This window comes from Lytechinus pictus, chromosome 13 (assembly GCF_037042905.1).
Source record: "Lytechinus pictus isolate F3 Inbred chromosome 13, Lp3.0, whole genome shotgun sequence".
Lineage (NCBI taxonomy): Eukaryota > Metazoa > Echinodermata > Echinoidea > Temnopleuroida > Toxopneustidae > Lytechinus > Lytechinus pictus.
In genome coordinates, this window is record NC_087257.1 from 28,234,081 (window position 1) to 28,250,889 (window position 16,809).

A 16,809-nucleotide genomic window follows, 5' to 3' on the forward strand; every position below is an offset into this window, starting at 1 on the left:
TGGGGGAGAGACCTTGAGAGAGGGAGAGATGATATAGATAGATAGATATATATATGGACGGAAAAAGAGAAATAGAGAAAGAGAGAAAACAAGACAGATGGATAGATAGATAGATAAAGAATGAGAGAGACAGAGAAGATTAACAGATAGATAGATACTGTAGTTACATAGATAGATAGATAGATAGATAGATAGATAGATAGATAGATCTATATAGATATAATTTGAGAGATAGATATATAGACGGATAGAGAGAAAAAGGCAGACAGATTGATAGATAGAGAGCATTTGAGATCAAAGACTGAAATAAGTAAATGTTTACATACAAATAGAATCATAACAAAATATAAAGTAAACATTATAAATAAATATCAAATACAATACAAATTCATACAGATGAAAAAGAAATGTATCATAAATAAATACAAAGGGCCAAAAGTAATACAAAGTGTCACCAAAGAAGAAAAAAGCGGAATAAAAGATTAAGAAGAAAGAGGTGAGAGAAGGGAAAGAAATTGGGATAAGACAAAGAGAAGGGAAAGCAAGAGGGGGAATTTGAAAGAGAATAGGAGGCAACCTTCAGAAAAAAAAACTCATTATGCAATACAAGACATTTAACAATGGTAACAAGTAAATAAAGTAGTAATTGAATCGAGTCGAGCACAAAAAAGGGAAAAGCAGAGCTGAGGAAATAGACTCCCGAAGGAAGTCGAAGCAGTGGTATTGCACATGAGTAGATTAATAGATGGATAGAGAGAAATAAAAGAGAGACAGATGGATAGATAGAGAATTTGAGAGATAGATGTTAGATGGATAGACAGATAGATAGGTAGATAGAGAATGAGAGAGCTAGACAGAGTAGATAGACAAATTAACAGATAGATATATCATGTAGTTCCATAGATTGATTTATAAGATAGATAGTGGATAGACAGATATGATAGATATAAGGATAGATATAATATGAAAAAAAGGTAATTATGTGTTTTATTTTTCAATATTTTAGCTATTATTCGTTTTCATTCATATAAACGATCATGTGCGATAAAGTAAAAACAAAATCATGAAGCCAACGTATATAGTTCAGCGGAACAACCAAAATACAGAGACTAAGCTTTTGGTCTATAAGCTCAGCTGCATTTGCACGTATGTTCTGCGGATATCTTCGGTGCGGACTTTTGGATCGCGCGCCCAGCTGATTATGTAAACAAACGTAGACGTAGACTCTTCACTAGTCGCTTTGTGGCTATTTTTCCGGAAAATGCCTTCGCCAGGGTGTAAAACGGAAACGCGCGTCCCGGACGGTGGGATTTCGTCCGAGGCGCGGCGACCCGCAACCGATAATAAGTTTGCTGCGCCTAAATAAAAAACGTTTTTTATTACAACCCTGAAAAAAGTTTTGCATATTATATCATTAGCATGTGCTTCAGCATGAGCAGATGAAGACAAAATATCCCTTTCATAAACACCATGTCTTCTAAATATTCTATTTCTGTTTTGTATCATAAAGTTGAGTGAGTGGCATTTTACATTAGTTGGTGGCATACTTGGCTTCTTCCACAACTTTATTGTGAGTGGCTGTCTCCTCATTTGCTCTATGCTCTGTGCTCACTACATCTGTGAAGGAAATCTCAAAGTAAGTCTAATAATCAGAATTGGGTTATTTTTAAGGGAGTTTTTTTTTTGTGCAGGGGCTTGTAGACGAACAGGGCCATGGGAACAATTTTTTTTGCTGAGGTGCTGAAGCCTCCCCCCCCCCCCCTGCAAAAAAAAGTTCCCAACACAAAATGTTGGTCTTTTTCCTTGTATTTATCAAGTTTGCCACACCTACCAGTATTCCTGAGGGTGCTTCAGCACCCTCCCTTCTCAGGGCGATGTAGATGAACTGGTTGTAGACGAAGTAGGATTAGACCATGTGGGAGGAGACCAAATGGAAAGTAGATGAATTGGTTGTAAACTAATCAACAATTTACCTGTTTAATTCGTCTTTTATGAAAAGAATTGTTGCAGAGTATAACACTGTTGTCTTATTGTCTCTGGAGGTTGTGTGTGCTCGATAAAGGCTTGTTCTGGAGAGTGTTTCATGAAAAAAATTTGTCCGACAAGTTGTCAGATCCGACAGCTTTCCTTGATTTTGATTGGCTAAGAAGCACTGTTACCATGGTAACTGTCGGAAGTCCTTTCATGAAACTCATCCCAGGTGTTCAGTTGACGAAACTCGGCAAGAAAGCTCTTCAAGATTTTTTTTTTTTTACAGTAATAGTCAGGCCCAAATAATCTTGTCAATCGTGAATTCATTACGACAGATGACAAGCCATGATGTAATGAGATAATGTTGATTTCATGAGTTTTTCTGTACAAGTTTAGACCCTTTTTTGAGACTTGACGTGTACAATACACATTGATTTGCATACGTGAAATGTTATATTATACCTGTATATACCTCATATAATGTTGTGAGCATATGAAGTAAGGGGCCGAAAGGAAGTCCTTTATGTCTCCAGTCTTCACGGCATCCTCACACCTCAGTCTTATTCAAGGTTAAACAAATCATGGAAGATCTAATAGAAGACCAACTTTTACTTGTGCATCGTATCCACATGAATATGAATTATTCTGACTGATTTTTTTTGTTTCAATTCCGACAGGTTGGAGACTATGTATTGTTTGCAACGTATTTCACACAGCTGTACAACCCTCTCACTAACCTAAGTTCATTCTATGTGTGAGTATTGAGGTCTTATTGTGGTAAAAGTAAAGCATTGGGAGATAAATCTGCAACATGAAAAGCTTGCGCCGTAATGTTGCATGACTTAACTTTAAGAGTCTTGTGCCACCTTTGAGACCAAATTTGTGGTGCCCTTGTTAGCATTTCAGGGCCCCGTCTTACAAAGAGTTACGATTGATCCAATCAATCGTAACTCTATGGAAATCCATCAGTGTCAAAAATTTTTCTACAGGAAATGTGCAAAATGTCATTTTTAAATAAAGGAGAACACACCAAACTGTCAAGAAATCAATGAATTCATGGATATACATTCATATCTAGAAAAAAAATTGAGCAAACATGCACTGTATATGTTGACTTTGCTGGCTTTCCATAGTTGCGATTGATCGGATCAATTGCAACTCTTTTTAAGACGGGCCCCTGGTGTTGTGCATCATGTAAGCAATTTTCTAAAATGCTTCCCGTTTCAAATCTTGTGTACGTTTTGTGCACGGTGTCAGACAAAAAAAATTATTGCAAAATGTGATTTCACCTTCAAGTCCAATGCAAATTGTGTTGCATAACTGGAAACCCATGTGCAAAACTATTATAAATTTGGTCTCTTACTTTGATACTTGAAAGACATTGCAAAAATGTTATGTAAAATGTCGGGCGGGGCACATATCTTAGGGTCCATGAGGTTTAAACTTCTTTTGTGCCATTTATTCGTTATGTATTTGTCTATTTTGATTTTTATCACATATTGTGTATTTGTATATTTTTTAATGTTTATACAATGTTACAGAGGAAGACATACAACAAAAACAGATGCGATGAATGATTTTAACAAACACAATGCATTATCAAAGTGAATGGTCAATGTCAGGTCGTATAGAGGTACATGTATCATCCAGCTTTATGGGTTGAGGACTTAGATATCTTTAGAACAAATATTCACCTTTGAAGATTAATTTCAGGAGGCTAGAGGTAATATCACTTCCTCTGTGATCTATATTATTTTTTATTCTCCTATTTTCTGAGTATACCGTTAGATCATCTGGAAGTGTTGTTAGTCCCATCATGTTCTTATTATTGTGAAGTTGCCAAATTCAATTCAACAATTAATACTGTGATGTTTTCTTATTTGAAACTTTACTTCCTTCAGCAAAGTACAGGAAATTCTCATCGACATAGAAAATATGATTGATCTATTTGAGGAGAAGCAAGAGGTAAGTAGATATGAAAGCCTCTTTCCAAAGGAACAATATTTATATGCATTATTTAAAGCCTATCTTTAGCTTTGGTATGAAATGATTAGTATAAATGTGAACTATACTTGAGTATCATCGAGCACTACAATATTACAAATTAAAGTGTAGTAGTCATTGAATGCATTTTTCACCAATTATGATATAAATACATCATCCCCCCAGCCATTATTATTTGAATTCAAATCTAGCGCTCTCTATAATTATGTTTTCTATTTATTTGAAATAGCTGTTAAAGCACTTCACATATTTAGTACGGTACTTGGATATTAAAACAAATAATGACAGAGATCATTATCCTGAAATTTTCAGCCCATTCCGTGCTTGAGAAGGTCATTTTTATAGTCAAGGCAAAAATACCAATATATTGTATTTTGATCAGGTACCAGGGGGCCGTTTCATAAAGCTGTTCGTAAGTTAAGAGCGACTTTAAGAACGACTGGTGAACCTTTCATACGCGCTTAACCATCACCAATGAATATACCATTTGCCACTAGAAAGGATCACCAGTCATTGAATAAAAATCTGATTTAAAATGGGTAAATTTACCCAATAAAATATATTTTTAGACTATCATTGACACCACAACCATAATCAGGGGTGCATCCATTGATATGATCTAGTATTGAAATAGAATAGTGACATTCACTTTGGGGGGATTTACCAATACTAAAGATAGGCTTTAATCCATAGAAGTAATGATTTGCCAGCTAATTTTTGCATTTTTGTCCTGTCTAATGAGATCACAGATGTGCCTTTAGCAAGAATGTTTTTGTGAGGAGAGGAAAATATCGAATTCCAATTCCATTTTAATTTCTGTCCATTTTGAATTATATGACACCTAGATAAGTTATTTTCATTTGATTGGTTGTTTGATGTCGATCGTTCATGAAATTTTGGATCCATTCATCATGCAAATTTGGATCCATACAATTTTGTCCATTTCACGCTTGCCGAGACCATTGGCGCAACACGTAAAGCACTCGTGTTTGCAAAGTGCAAGTTGTATGTATGCGACAATCAATAGACCTCGTTTGCTCTATATGCACTTTTGCATTCAAATTTATTATGACAAATGACAAGGATCAATTTCTAGGTATCATATAAAACTAATAATGAATGTTTTTTTCATTTGTGCAATGGACAGAATACTTCATACGGTGAAAGATGAAATGATCCATTGCACTCATTAACATTCATTATTTGTTTAAATATCAAATTCAAATCCCATTTATATTTGTGTCCATGTAGATAACAGATGAACCAGACGCTTGTGATCTGATAATTAACAACAAAAAGATGGAGTTTGATAACGTCTCCTTCTACTATAAGAAAGAGTAAGTGAACTTCGGGGTCTCATTTCATAAAGAATTGTTATAATAACAAATTTTAGAATCAACCACAAGTTAGGCTTTCTTAATCAATAATAAATTATGCATGCATATATTTTAGAAGGATAATTTATTCATATTTGCCTATGAAAATTTATTTTCCATCTAGTAAGTTATTGTTTGAATTGAGTTGTTTGTGTAACTATAAAAAATATGAAATGTTGATAAGAATAAAACCTTGAACCCTGAATTCGTCAGAGCTAACAACTTCACGCCAGATATTTTTTTGTTATTCATTGATGTGTAAAGTTAAACCTGTCATAAACCATGCAACTCTCCCTTTTTTCCTTTTTTCCTTTTTTTTTTTTTTACTCCAGGAAGCCTATCCTCCACAACGTCTCTTTTGCAGTTGAACCAGGACAAACACTGGCTATTGTAAGTAAATGTAGACAATTTGTAAGTTACATTGGCTCCCTGTAAAACAACATATAATTTATAGATTTTGTCAACTTTCCACTGCATGCATAGTTCGTCTCTGCAGTACATCATTTCATTTAAAAAAGCCACACCCCTTTATGGTAGTTAATGATATACCATTTATGAGGCGCTGATTATCTAGTTTCCTATTCAATGGCACACTATGAAATACCCAAGCTATACATGTAGCTCCAGCTGCTAAAAGCACTTGGTGCATTCAAGGAATTAATCCTGCCGGGCACCCATTCACCTCACCTGGGTTGAGTGCAGCACGATGTGGATAAATTTCTTGCTGAAGGAAAACATGCCGTTGCTGAGATTTAAACTCGCGTCCCTCATTGAAAGACGAAATTCGTAACCACTCGACCATGACACCCGCACACTACATTCTTCCAGTTATTACCTCATCTCATTTGAGATAAATCGTCAAGGAGGTTTTCAAATTCACTGAAAGAAGTATTTCGTAATTTGATGATTATTCATGTATTCCTTTGAAAATATTATGTTCATCACATCCAAGCTTAAGAGTAATACAGTCTTCATGATCATTTGTATTGAATTAGACAATGCAATGAATGTTTGATCTTCTAGCCACCTCATCTGTATCATGTGTTTCTAGAATTTGAATGCTTTTCTTGGAAAGCTTACATTTTCATTTGAAAGAATTAGTGCTCATCTAAATGAATAAAAAAAGGGGGAAAGGGCCATTTGACAAAAGTTTATAATGAGCTAACTATGAATTTGTTTTATTGGAAAGAAGAATACATTGTATTTTGCCATCTAAGAGCCGTGGTGTAGTGGTTCTGACTCTCGCCTTGTAAACAGAGGGTCGTGTGTTCGAATCCCACCGCAGTCTAGCTACCTTTAGCAAGGCGTTAATCCACACTTTGCCACTCTCGACCCAGGTGCTAAATGGGTACCCGGTAGGATGCGAAATATATTGTATGTTTTGAATTTGCCAGCGCCAAAATGAGGCTGCGATGAATGCAAGGAATGCTCCCCTGGTAGTGGAAATTGTGCATGATTGAAATGAATCCAATGACCTGGGTAATAATATGCTGTAACGCGTTTTGAGCCATTCTGGGAAAAGCGCTATATAAAAATTGGCTATTATTATTGTTATCTAAGGCAAATGTCTCCCATGTTAATAAGGATTCTATTATCCAAGAGAGTCGTATTTGTACAAGTTAGTGTTGAATAACCTTTCTCCATCCTTAATGAATAGGTTGGTCCTTCTGGATCTGGTAAGAGCACTATTATCAGGTTAATGATGAGGTTCTATGAGCCTACAAATGGTCACATCAGAATAGATGGTCAGGATATCAGTAAGGTAGGATAGAAATCTATACGTTGATATTAATCTTGTTAATCTTGTTAACTTAAGTTTGACCTAACTCTTTATCGGATTCGGTCACACAGTCTTTAATAGGATATTCCGTATCAGTTTTTCAAAATACTCCACGTCAGAGACTTGCTTCTTTTGCTATGAGCCATGGTTTCCAAAGACAGAGTCCGCAAAAATGCTTTTCTATCATTTCCAAATCATTATTTGACTTTTTAGTTTCTGCATTTAAAAAATAAACATTTAAGCAATGAAATATCAGCTTCATATTAGTCAGAAGAAATTCAGCTTCTAGATATCTAAATCAAGTAATAATCTAATAAGCTTTTGTTGAGGGAGGGGGCAAAGAGCTAAGATTGTCACATAGTTTTGTACATTTTTATTCTGCTACAACTCTGATTGATGACATCGACCATGTTATGTTTATTTTTCAGGTAACACAGAGTTCTTTGAGGTGTGCCATAGGAGTGGTTCCACAAGATACAATTCTTTTCAATGATAATATCAGGTTAGAATCAATTTCTTTCCCATTACATCTGTATATGTCATTCCTTCCCAAATAGTAGTAATAATAATAATAAAGAATAGTAGTGATGGGTGTTTCATAAAGCTGTTCGTAAAGTAACGCACATTTATACGACAATCAGAGTGTTTTTTTGTCTCGCCTGCATAGAAGGGCAAGACTATTGACGCCACTTTTTAGATTGCGGCAGCGATGTTGTCAACATTGAAATGTTAACCAAGGTTAACTTTTGAAATATCATTACTTTAAATTTAATAGTGTGTGGACCTATTTTGTGAAACCTGGACATAAGCGTAATCAAGTATCTTGCATGACTTCAGGTCACATGGTCAAGGGCAAAGGTAATTTAGGGTCAATGAACTTTGACCATGTTGTGGTAATGACATTGAAATCTTTACTTAAGCTTTTGAAATTTCATCATAACTTTGTAAGTACACTGGGTTTTTTCATGGAACTTGGACATAAGGGCAATCATGTTTCACTGACCACTTGACATATGATTTGTAGGTCACATGATCAAGGTCACAGGTCATTTATTGGTCAACAAACTTTGACCATGTTGTATCATCAATTCCAATCATCCATTTTTTAAAACTTTCATATGATGGTTAGCCTGTATCGGCAAATAAAAAACGGTAATTTCAGGTCAATGCCCATAGGTCATTAATAATAATAATTATACTAATAATAACGGTATATTTACCCAGGGTAGCCACTTCAGTTCCCAAAACTGTTCTCCCAGCAGGCCCTGCTATTATTATTACCCGGGCTAAGCTAGGCTACCTATTCAGGAGCATACAGCTTTTTGAGGAATTACTTCCTGCCGGCACCCATTTACCTCACCTGGGTCAAGTGCAGCACACTGGATGAATTCCTTGCTGAGAGAAATTACACCATGGCTGGGATTTGAACCCATGACCCTCTGTTTCAAAGTCTGGAGACTAATCCACTGGGCCACGACGCTGTTAATGTTTCGCTTACGAATCATGTCTTTATTCCTCTATTTAATTTTAAGACAACAAACTTACAAGGATCTTATTATCAAATGAATGTTATTTTTTCCCTGTCTTTTTGAAAAATTATTCATCTTAGTTTTTCTCAAAGTCAGCACTGCTGCTACATTGAATTCAGTAATACAGGTGTTCAACTTCTTAGGAGCTGAATTAACAACCTAGGGACATATTATGTGGCATGAGAAGAGGTCACCAGTCTTGCGTAAACTCTTTTGTAACTTATTTTTATGAAACACCAACAAAATATTAATGCCAAACATGTGTTATATACCTATTCTATAAAATCAAGCAGATTTCTGTGGCCTCAATTTAATTTGAATTGTTCCTGTTTTTCACTTCATTGTAATGCTGAAAATGCTGGAAATTATTAAATGCTTAAATTCGGAAAAAAAATGCAGTTTCTTAACTGAAAACTGGCTTTGTTAATGTTTCGCTTACGAATCATATCTATAGTATCACATTAAACATGAAAGAGTGGATTAAATATTTATTTTGTTGCCCCCACTATAGGTATAACATCCGATATGGCAACATGCATTGTGCATTAGAAGAGATGGAGGAAGCAGCGAAATCAGCTGATATTCATGTGAAGATCAAGTCTTTTCATAAAGGTGAGCTCGCACATGTTGTCCACTGCGTTTTAAATGTTAAAAGAGCAAAAGAGCATGATGGTATTGATAATAAATGGGTTTAGGGATGCAGCCTATTGTATGTATATACAAGTCACTTTTTTATGCTTTTGTAATTCTATGCAACCTCCCAGCTATGTGTTTTTGTGTGCAGCAGTGTTTTTGGGGTTCATCATATTATATTCCCCATGGCATGGTCCCAGGGGAGCTACTCAAATTATGACATAATACCTATGTGCTACACCAAAGGTGAAAATAAGGGGGCTCTGGAACTAAATCTTGGTGTTAAAATGGGGAGTCTCCGGAGCGGCTCTTGGATCAACGATTGCTAAAAATGCAATGCTCTGCAACTAACCACATCAAAAATGGGGATCTCCAGAACGAAATATAGTTGCGGCTAGCGCTAGCGGCTGTGTAAAAGTGCGAATCCCTGGACGAAACCACAAGAAACCATAAACAAATTTGAGGGTCTCTGGAACAGGAAAAAATAGGAAATTTGATGGCTATCTAAATTGGTGATGCTGATTTAGGCTGAAAGTGGGGGTCTCGACCACAGCACATACGTATCACACATTTATACTTAGTACCCCTCCCCCCTGGTGGCTGGTATAAACAGAAATAACATCTGAAATACTTGTTTTATCATGATCCACATACCTCTTCACCCATTCTTAACAATTGGCAAAATCTTCAAAGCTAATATATGAAATAGAGAGTCAAAAGGGGCCTAAGCTTTCGATCCTAGCAGAATCTTCGTCAGGCAAAATAATAAAAGGATTAAGCTCTACCAGTCTATGCAGAAGTGCTTGATCCTCCCCATTGTTCAAATTTTACAAAAGGGAGATTAGACCTTGATAGAATGTGTGTCGCATCAGTAATCAAATTATGTCTTGATTTCTCCCCTATCTTGATTTTTACAATGTACTTCTATTTAGTTTACCCCAGAAACTGTTATGTAAGCTTTAGAAGCTTCAAATTGCTGCAGCTTGTGTCATCATGCTGTCAAATAAATACTCAAATATTAAAGGGGAATCCAACCCAAATAAAAACTTGTTTTTATTTAAAAAAAAGAAAACTCAGACGAGTTGATAGGTGAAAGTTTGAAAAATATTGGACAAACAACAAGAAAGTTATGATTTTTTAAAAGTTGTAAAAATATTGGTAATCACTATACACATGGAGACTTCAAATTGGCCGCATATGGGATGTCATAGTGATGTAAGGCAATGACTACTCTTCCATGTACTCCAATACATATTGTGGCTAACAATGTCATTTTCCCAAAAAGTTTTATTTCAAATTATATTTTTCTTTCATGAGGACATAAAACAATATATTACCTGGATTATATTTAGATTACTGCCCCAGGGGAATGGGTACTTAGGAGAAAACCACAAATCCCTGATAATAAAGTACATGGCCTATGGGAAAGTTTTCCTAGCCCCTTGTCATATACCCAGTTGCCAATTTAAAATCTACATACTATTAGTGATCTCAATTTAAAAGCAGCTATAACTTTCTTATTCCTTGTCCGATTTCTTTCAAACTTTCGCCATTCTGTTTAATTTATTTTTCTCCTTCCCAATACAACATTTTATGGCAAAGGCTGGATTTAATCCTATTTTGAATGCACTGCACTGGCTCCCTATCAAGAATATGATAGTTTTTAAGATGTTTTTTGCTCGCTTACATTGTATTCATGGATCAGTGCCCCAATGCAATCTTCCGTTTATCAATTATTTCATACCAACTAGGTCTCTACTTTCTTCGACATCTGTTTCCTTCATGGTTCCAAAACTTTCAAAAACTTGTGGGAAAGGTCCTTTGCTTATGCATGCCCCATTCCGTTGAATAGACTTTCTATTAAGACATCAAAAATGGAATCTCTGTTCAGTCCTTCAAATATGTTCCTTAAACCTTTCAAATTTGTGTTATGTGCACTGAGTACTCTACTGTGGATTTGGCTTTTTATAGTACTTACCCCCAAAATTGGCACACCAGATTCAGATACAATTTTCTAATCGGAGTAAAATTTTATGACACAGTAATTAAGATTCCAATGATACCTACCTTACCGTGTCTATCTAGCAGTCGTTGGTAGAAACTCTTGTCATTATTCTAAAGCCTTCGCATGGATAAAATAATACAAGAAAGATGCCAAGTCCGTTGAGGATTCCTGATAAATTGCTTCTAAAAGACATGGCACAGACATTCGATAAGGTGCTTTAAAGAAGTAGGTTGCTTTTTTAATCTAAATAATGAGAATGATTTTCATTATGTAGATTTATTTACAATATCATTACTTACAAAATCCTATTCTCGCCTCTAGGTTATGATACCATGGTAGGGGAGAGAGCAGTCAAACTGAGTGGAGGGGAGAAGCAAAGAGTAGCCATCGCTAGGACAATATTAAAAGATCCAGACTTCATTATCCTTGATGAGGTAAGAATATTACCGCTGGAGTGACACAACCTGGTATCTAAAAAAAAATGAAAGGGGTACTGTAGGATGAAAATAATGATATCTGATAGCAAATAACAGAGTTATTGAATTTTAATGTTTAGCAATATTTTTGGAAACAGTTATATATATGCACACTGTCATTTATATGCAATAGGAGCTTGAGGGCTGATGATGTCATATTCCCACTTTTGTTTTTCTTGTGTGATTACATGAAATCATTTCATATTTAAAAAAAATGTGCATATGCCATGTCTTCTTTGTAACAAAATAAGTTGCAGAATTCGAAGCAGTGATTATCGCACTCATTAAATAATGAGTTAATCAAATTTTTGTTTGGTGGACAGAATTTGGATATGATTTCATATGATAAATCTCAAAAAAGAATAAGTGGGGATACAACATCATCAGATTTTTCATTACATATTCATGAGGATGTGCATGGAACTTTTTCTCTAAATTAATGCAAAACAGTATTTTGATGAAATTTTCAGTGTTTTGTTCATCTGTTTTTAATGTTCAATCATTTATTTTCATGTGTGGAGTACCTCTTAAAGGTTTGGGACAAGTGAAAAGGTATTACTGCTATGGCAGTGTAGGTAAAAGAAAATAAAAATGCGAGAAAATTTGAAATATCAGGGTAAAACCAGCAGCTTATACTGGAAAGTCCCTAAAATAGTATGAGCATGTGCAGAAAGTGTTTTTGTCAGGAATGGATAGGTCTGCTTTATAGCTGTGTGTATGTGGCTCAAAGTATGCGCAGATAAGGTTGTTTTGTGATGAGTAAATTCAAGTATTGCAAATCAAAAAGCTTTAAGGTACTTTGTTTTTAACAGTATTATTAGATTTTGTGGTACCAGACATCTTTTCAAACCAATCAAAGTAACTTGAACTCATTTTGAGTGGGGGTTTAGTCTCCTTTTCTATCAAAGGTAAAGGGAAGTAGTGGCAGCTAACACAGATTTCAGGAGAAAGTCAGTAAAATCAAGGTTAATTGTCACTAAATCTTCTTAGATAAGATATACATGTATTTCCGGGGGCTGTTTCATAATGCTGTTCATATGTTAAGAGTGACTTAAGAACGACAATCCTTTCTTGTGGTAAATGGTAATTACCATTAAATATTCATTGGTGATTATTTGGCACGTAAGAAAGGATCACCAGTCGTTCTTAAAGTCGCTCGTAACATGCAAACAGCTTTATGAAACACACACCTGGTAAAGTTACATCAACTGAATCATGGAATCCAAGCTGAATAAAGGATTACTCCGAAATCACCAACACAGATAAGCTTTTACTGGACAGTGACTTTTGCTTGGCAAAAGACCCAACAGTGTGCTTGAATTTCATGCTTGTTTTGCTAATTACAGAATATGTTCCAGAATCATTTGGCTCATATTTTTTAATTCAAACATACAGACACTTTGGTGGTCATTAGATAGATTCTATAGGAACTCATTTTGAAATGGTAAAAAGTACATTGGGGCTGGGGGTGATTTAGCCCCAAAAATCTCAAAAGAGCAGTGGAAAAAAAAAGGAGTCTTGAAAATCCCCATTCATTGCAATGTTAAAACCTATTCAATTTTGCAGATTTATGCAGTGAGTTGTGAGAAGAAGCCCCTGAAAAAAAAAAAAAATGTTTTGCCTGTTTTGAAATCATTATCACAATTAGTATTTATCTTTTAAGTCAAAGCTTATCAATAATGAAGCACATTTAATAATCCAGTTTATAATTTTTCTCACAGGCCACATCCGCCTTGGACCATGAAACTGAAGAAAACATTCAAAGATCATTATCATATGTATGTGAAGACAAGACGACTATCGTGGTTGCTCATCGCCTCTCGACTGTCGTCAACGCTGATAAGATCGTTGTTCTACGGGATGGTATCATTGTACAGCAAGGAAGGTAGGTGGAATTTTGGATCGATGGCCTGTTGCAGAGTTCCTTTCCGGGTGAAAATAATAATATTTACATGTATATAGTGCTTCATACTTTGTGTTTCTAAACACTTTACATTGTAGTTATTATTACCCTGGTCATAGGATCCATCACTATTCCACACATAAAGTGCCTCATTTCCACTCCCTGGGGAGTATCCTGGCCAGGCAACCGTCTTTTATTGGTGCAAACATGCCAATCTAATTGGTTTTCACATCCTACCGGGTAACCATTAAGACTGAGAGGAGAGTGATAAACGTGGATAAGTGCCCTAAAAAGGACGTTAACGCTGGATGGTATTCAAACCCATGTCCCTTGGTTTAAGAGTCAAATGACTGAACCATTACACCACGACTCCTCCATTTGTTATCACAATCCACCAGAAATCGCAAGCTATATATATATATAGGGTACCTTGTCAAAAAGTTAGAGCCACATCTTTCCCCGCAGGGAACCTGCAAGGGCTTTTCATTACCATGGCATTATTTCTTTATAGAATCAATGGTGGGATTGCTGGAAAGCCAATATGGAAAGAAGCATTTATTTAGTATCTTTATAGTGGCATTCATGTATAACTGTGTGGCACAGCCTTTTGACAAGGTACCTAAAATCTAATGTGGTCCCAAACAACTGATGTGTTGGCTCAGTTGGTAGAGCATCCATCTCACAACTGGGGGGTCAGGAGTTCAAACCCCGGCCGCGTCAGACCAAAAGACGTCAAAAATTGGGAGTTGCTACTACCCTGTTTGGCATTCAAGGATTAAAGGGATAGAGCCTCATCAATCTGGCGCTACACAGCAGCTGCCAGGCTTACGAGCAATTGGGCAAACCAAATTTTCAGAGTATTTCATTTCATGTCTATTTCAAACAATAAATGAAATATGGACTTTTTAAAATGAATACATCTAATCTTATGAGAGATCTGTTATAGCCAGTCAGCCATGATATTTAAGATTAAACTGAATGTGTTATTACAGCTGGATGTAAGAAAAATGTAATTTGCTCTCTCTATATTAAAATCCATGATACAGTATATGGATTATCAAAATTTTTCTTACTAATGTGCTATTAGACATAAATAGAAAAAAAATAAGCATGTTAACAATTTTCTAATAATGTGATACAAACGCTTACATCTCAATGTGGATGTGCCGACGGTTACGTAGATGTTTAGGGGTTAGGTTTCTTTGGTGTTTACATTTCTTTGTTAAGTCATGGAATTAATATTTAGGTGTAAATATTTATTAATATCATTGTTCTTTTATTCAACAGGCATGAAGAGCTCGTGGAAATGGATGGTACTTATGCTGACATGTGGAAACACGAGCTTCGAGAAACATAAAAATGAACAGAAGCCTTACCCAGCCTTATTAGACAATGCCATACTGAGTTTCATTCAGTCTGGCCTCTTGAGAGGATGATATCTTATACGAATCTTAACATAGAGAGAGACAAACATTCTTGCCAAGCACCATTCGATCCTCCATCACCCCAGTCTATTGAGTTGAATTGTGTGTGTGTCCAGCTATAGAGTGCTCTCAGATGATGTCACAGTGGTGGGAATAACATTGGGTAGCCTGTGCATGGGACCATAAAAACAATGATTTACCATCATGGTTAGATGCACAAATGATCATTGTTTGCCATCCAACATGTCTGCCTCTGGGAATAGCTTTATGAGCTTCAGAAAATAATAACAATAACATCTTATTTTACCAGAGTAGCCACTTCCGAAATTTGTTCTTCCAGCAGGCCCTGCTTAGCATAATGATTATCATATCATTACCCCAACGTTAGCACAGCTAGTTCGATCCGGTGCTTGAGCAGTCAAATAATTTCTTCCTACCGGTTACCCATTCACTTCACCTGGGTTGAGTGCAGCACAATGTGGGTAAATTTCTTGCTGAATTAAAACACACCATGGCTAGTAATCAACTCGCGTCCTTCGGATTGAAAGACGATAGTCATAACCACTAGACCACAATGCAACCATGACAAAAGGCTAGACTGGACTGCACATAATCTTGCATAAGGGCAAAATGAAACATTTTTGTATGACCAACCCCAATGTATATCCATCTTACTTCACTCTAACTGCTCAAGCCACTACATATTCTCACCTGGGTCCCGTAACACTAAGATTTGAATGATCGTAGAACATTTTTAAACGATTGATTACATTGACTACAATGTACAATCGTAAGAATCAAAGAGTAAGATTAATCGCTAACTTTTGTGTTATGGCACTGGATCCTGTTTTAACAAATGCAACATTTCTGTAACAAATCAGCCAATCAGATCGAAGGATTTCAGTAGCTTATAACTGTTATTGAAAACAGAGACACTCTAGGAAGGGGTTGGAAGAACATGTTTATGGAATTGCCCAAGAGAGACTAGAGACCTCACTCTTCTTTGATTGAACGTTCCTCCTTTTGATCACCTCCATACCCAGGACAATGTGTGACTTGACCTCACCGTTGACTTGAGAATCTGACTGGGTATAATCCATATATATAATCGTTAGAGGGTATTCATTTGTCTCGCAATCTACTATGGTCAACAAGGAAATTTGTGATTACTCTCGCAAAAAGTGTTCACTAGCTTTCTAGGAAATTCGTGATCACTCTCGCAAAAAGTGTTCACTAGCTTACAAGTTCACGAGCTTTCAAGTGCCACTGCAACTCTTTATCAAGTGACGAAAGAGTTGCAGGGGCACTCGAAAGCTTGTGAACTTGTAAGCTAGTGAACACTTTTTGCGAGAGTGATCACAAATTTCCTTGTTGACCATAGTAGATTGCGAGACAAATGAATACCATCTAGCGATTATTCCAGTCCGCAATAATGAACCTATTTAGTAATCCATATATATGTTGCTACACAGAGCTACAACGTTATTAGACTCTGGCTTCTCTTGCTGATATCATACAAGGTCATGATCCTGCCATCTTAACATAGCTGTGGTATTATGAAGAGCTCTTACCACTAATCTTTTGTAAGTTAGTATTTGTTGCAAAACTATGTCCTGCATGGATATGAAATGAAAGGGCAGATATGATATATGAAATGAGTTATGAAAAGTGAGAGGGAAAAAAGGGATAAAGTGGAAGACGGGTATTG

General features: G+C 36.0%; 1 protein-coding gene across 1 annotated transcript; it reads left to right on the plus strand.

Moving 5' to 3' along the window:
- Positions 1-1,487: 1,487 nt before the first annotated feature.
- Positions 1,488-16,313, plus strand: LOC129275178 (ATP-binding cassette sub-family B member 6-like). The gene is made up of 11 exons (XM_064108492.1): positions 1,488-1,636; positions 2,649-2,725; positions 3,873-3,936; positions 5,227-5,312; positions 5,684-5,741; positions 7,009-7,113; positions 7,560-7,633; positions 9,172-9,272; positions 11,620-11,732; positions 13,496-13,659; positions 14,965-16,313. Exons 1-11 carry the CDS (start codon positions 1,598-1,600, stop codon positions 15,032-15,034), a joined length of 951 nt encoding a protein of 316 aa, XP_063964562.1. The 5' UTR covers positions 1,488-1,597; the 3' UTR covers positions 15,035-16,313.
- The last annotated feature ends 496 nt before the right edge of the window (positions 16,314-16,809 follow it).